The sequence below is a fragment of the Tupaia chinensis genome, unplaced genomic scaffold (genome assembly GCF_000334495.1).
Source record: "Tupaia chinensis unplaced genomic scaffold, TupChi_1.0 Scaffold149964_2, whole genome shotgun sequence".
In the NCBI taxonomy this organism is placed as follows: Eukaryota; Metazoa; Chordata; class Mammalia; order Scandentia; family Tupaiidae; genus Tupaia; species Tupaia belangeri.
Window position 1 is genome coordinate 478,213 of NW_006209806.1, and position 3,743 is coordinate 481,955.

The window sequence follows — 3,743 nt, forward strand, 5'->3', positions numbered from 1 at the left end:
CGAGTTGTCCAGGGAGCCGCCCGGCTTCCCGATGCACTTCCGGAAGCACTTGTCCGTCATCCTCTGTGGGGACAGGGACAGGCCTCAGCCGCCGGCCGCTCACCCCGTCGCCCCCCTCTCCCCACCACCGCACCCCGGCCCGCCGCGCGGCCCGCACCTGCAGCAGCTCCTGGGCGTTGGCCACGGCGATCTGCACCTTCACCTGCTCCATGATGAGCCCGGGGTCCAGCTTACCGCCGCTGGAGCCCCCGAAGTCCGAGCCGAAGCTGCTCTCCATGGCTCCTCAGAGTCAGCGAGACCGAGGCGGCGCGCTCCGACCCCTGGTCGCTCCGGAAGCCGGCCTCCCGGGGCACCACGGGAAACGGAGTCCTGCACGCTGAGGGCGGAGCAACTACAACTCCCACAACACCGTGCGGCCAGGCCGCTACGGGTCCCGAGAGGGCCATTCCGCGCAGGCAGGAGCCCGCCGTGGCCGGCGGGAGGGTTTCCCAGGTTGCGAGCAGAACAGGGGTGTCTCGACGGCGAGGGCGCGGCCCGAGGGGGGTGAAGCTTGCGGCCCCGTCCGGTCCCGGCGATTCGCCACGCTCGGGCCCCGGCCCCCCGGTGACGTCGCGTTGCGCGTGCGCACTAGCTGCGCGCGGCCGCCCCGCGAGCCGGGGCGTCACGTGACCAAGAGCTCGGGGACGGCTTGGAGAAGGGAACAGCCCGCACTGCGCCGCCAGAGGGGGCGATTTCTTTGGGGCCGGTGCAGGGAGGAAGCAGAGCTTAGAATCAAAACGTTTATTGGTGTGTACAAAAGTTTCCAGTCATAAAATGTATATTACAAAGTCGGGAAGGACCACACATTTGGCATGCATCTCCTCGAAACCCCACCACCTCCGAATCCGTGCAGACAGCCCGCTAGGTGCCGGACTTAGCGGCGTGGCAGTGACGGCGAAGGACGTCGCGACTCGACTGGGGGGGGGGGCCCGATGGTCGGACCCGCCGCCGGGTGCTGGTCGCGCTCACCCGAGTGGGGCCCGGCCCTGGGGGCGCCCTCCCGGGTAGACAGGGTCCACGCTGGAACTGTGCTCTGGGTTTATGCAAACAAACCCTTCCACTTCGTTCCAAGCGCCTGACGCTAAGCCGACCTGAAGACCAGGCCAGCCAAACTGGATTTTGCTATTTCCAAATACCCCAACACAGATGACCCCCACCAGCCTCCACTCCCTGACCCGGCCCCAGGTTAACCCCTCAATCCCCGCCAGCTAAGGGCACCCCCAGTGCGTGCAGTACTTCCCAGCCACAACCCAGGCAAATGGCTTGGCCCTTGGCCGATACCCCCAGTGTGTGCAGTACTTCCCAGCTGCAACCCAGGCAAATGGCTTGGCCCTTGGCCGAGAGAAGCCCCCAGGGACACCGCCGCTTTGCACTCGGTGGGGTGGGTAGAAACCACTCCCACCCCCGCTCCCAGGGCCCTCCTGTAAGACTATGGCAGGAAATCAGGACCCCAGTCCGAACCCCACTCCGAAGGCTGTGCTGGGCGCAGCAAAGCCGTCGGTGGGCCCATGGAAGGCCCGGAAGCCCCCCGTGGGCACCAGGACGAGTGGCGCAGTAGCCTGTCTGGACCCTCCCCAGCCCCAGCAGGAAGTGAGCCCATGGCCTGGGGACTTCTGAAAACAAGGGCAGCAGCTGGCTCCCTGGGGCCTGGGGCTCAGGCAGGGTCACCTGCTGGCCATGGGCAGGCCCCAGGAGAGCCTGCGGGGTGTCCTGCCGTGCCCTCCGGGCCAGCTCGCCCTGTGGCTCAGTGTTGGCATCTGTAAGACTCGAGCTGCACTCTCCGAAGGAAACCTGCCCTTTAGGGCTCACCGCTCGTGGAGGGAGGCTGGCACAGCCTGGCGCAAGCATGACGTGGAGGGCAGCGATGTGTACTGACTGATGTAAAAAAATAAATATTCGTTAAAAAAATAACTTCTGAGGGTCTACGTGATGGGCTGTAAACGTAAGCGCGTACAGAAGGGGGTCGCGGGGGGCCAGCGGGCGAGGGGCTGAGTGACATCTGCATGGTCTCACGAGCCCAGGTCCAGCGAGGAAGCTGCAGGAAAAGCTCTGGAAGCACGGCAGCGGCAGGGCCAAGGGGGGCTGAGGGCCCCCAGGAGTCGGTCTCCCCAAGGGTCAGGAGCTGGTGGCATCCCTCGTACAACTGTCCTTAGACTCTCCCAGAGGCACTTCCTCTGATCGTCCCCATGGCCCACGCTTCCTCCTCTGCCCGGTGGCCCCCCAGGCTGGGACCCAGGACCCCTACTGCCCAGCACCGGGCGGGGAGTGGTCGCAGACACTCAGGCCCGGGCTGCAGAGGGGGACGTGCCTCGGCCAGCGACACCTGCTGCGTGGCGACCGGTTCTGTGACAGGTGGAAGGTCTCCGGTTGCCCAGAGCTCAGCACCCAATCATGGCAGGCCCCTGGTCCCTGCCAGCCCGGGACGGGCTCTGGATTTGGTTTTAGAAAGCTTTAAAGAAACAGACCCCGCAACGACCAAACACCCACACAGAGCAGCAGCGGCCGGCCTGCTCGGGGGCGCCTGCCTCTGCCCAAGTCCCTCCGGGGTTCCTTCGAGGGCTCAAATTCAACCACACGGGGAACTGGGGCCAGGGGACAAAGAAAACGCCCTGGATAGTGGTTAGATGACAAAGGCAGGGTCCGAGGAAAGACAGAGCCACCCCCACGCTCGGGCAGTTTGCTTAAAAATTCTCTAGAAATGTCGAAGACTAAAGTCAGTGATAGAAAAGTAGCGCGGTCCTCAGGCTCGGAGGGGCGCGGGGCGGGCTCACATCACGCGGCAGCCTCTTGAGGTGGTCCTGGGGTCCCCCTGGAAGGAAGGGGGTGGTCAGGACGAGCCGGCGAGGTGGCTAGCCAGCACTGGCTGACCCAGTGCACCAGCCCAGGACCGAGTCACCGGACAACCGGCTCCAAACCAGGATTCGGGTCGGCAGCTGCAGCCACGGCTGTTTCCAGAACCTTTGGTATCTCCATTTCCCCACCTCAGGCTACACGTGTCCGGCTTTCATGTTCCAGAAACCAGAGCGTCTCCCAGTGTCCAGGCTGCCCCCTCCCCTGACACCCTTCCATGGGACAGTCCCTAGCCCGAGGAAGTGGGTAGCCCGGTGAGACCAGGCCAGCCTCTGCGAGGTCTGGGAGCCCCTACCTGCTGGTGGAAAAGGTCCTCCTCACCAAACTCCGCCTCCTCCTCCTCCTCTCCGCTCTCAGCCTCCCTCACCGAGGACCGCTTCACCACCCGCATGGCCACTTCCTGGGGGAGACAAGGACTGGCAGTCACCCCTGCAGAGCTGGGGACCCAGGCCTGGGGGGCCACGCCCCACACCCCACAGATGTCCTCAGGGGTTGGGGCAGCTCCCACCCGCCCCACGCACCTCTCCATTGGCGTTGACCAGGACGGTGCGGAAGCTCTCGCCCGTTCCCCAGCTGTCCTGGCTCTTCCACACCAGCGTCGAGGGGGGGCTGTGCGCCACCCCCGCACCCGCTGCCCACACCTGGGGACGCGAGGCCAGCCCCTGGTCAGTGCCCCGGGGACTGTTCCGCCCTTGCACCCCACTCTGGCTTGTCCAGGGCTAACAGTGCCCGAGGCGGACAGAGGGTCACAGTGGCCAGGGCTGTCTGCAGACGGTCGGAGCTGGGGGGCCCCCACCTTCCCCCACCCAACCCACCGGCCCGCCCACCCCACCCGCCGCACCTCCCCTCACCGC

General features: G+C 65.8%; 2 protein-coding genes across 2 annotated transcripts in view; both read right to left on the reverse strand.

Annotated features, from left to right (window-relative positions):
* On the reverse strand, positions 1 to 365 carry TIMM13 (translocase of inner mitochondrial membrane 13; the record flags this gene model as incomplete). The annotated part of the gene is given in 2 exon segments (XM_006171822.3): positions 1 to 63; positions 158 to 365. Coding segments are annotated over 2 exon segments (183 nt in total), but the record flags the coding sequence as incomplete, so codon positions are not given.
* A 1,544-nt stretch (positions 366 to 1,909) lies between these two features.
* Positions 1,910 to 3,743, reverse strand: part of LMNB2 (lamin B2) — a gene marked incomplete at its 5' end in the record, with an annotated part of 19,222 nt that continues 17,388 nt past the window's right edge. The window contains 3 exon segments of the mRNA XM_027769591.1: positions 1,910 to 2,848; positions 3,185 to 3,289; positions 3,411 to 3,570. Of these exon segments, the coding sequence (XP_027625392.1) occupies positions 2,807 to 2,848; positions 3,185 to 3,289; positions 3,411 to 3,570 (307 nt within the window).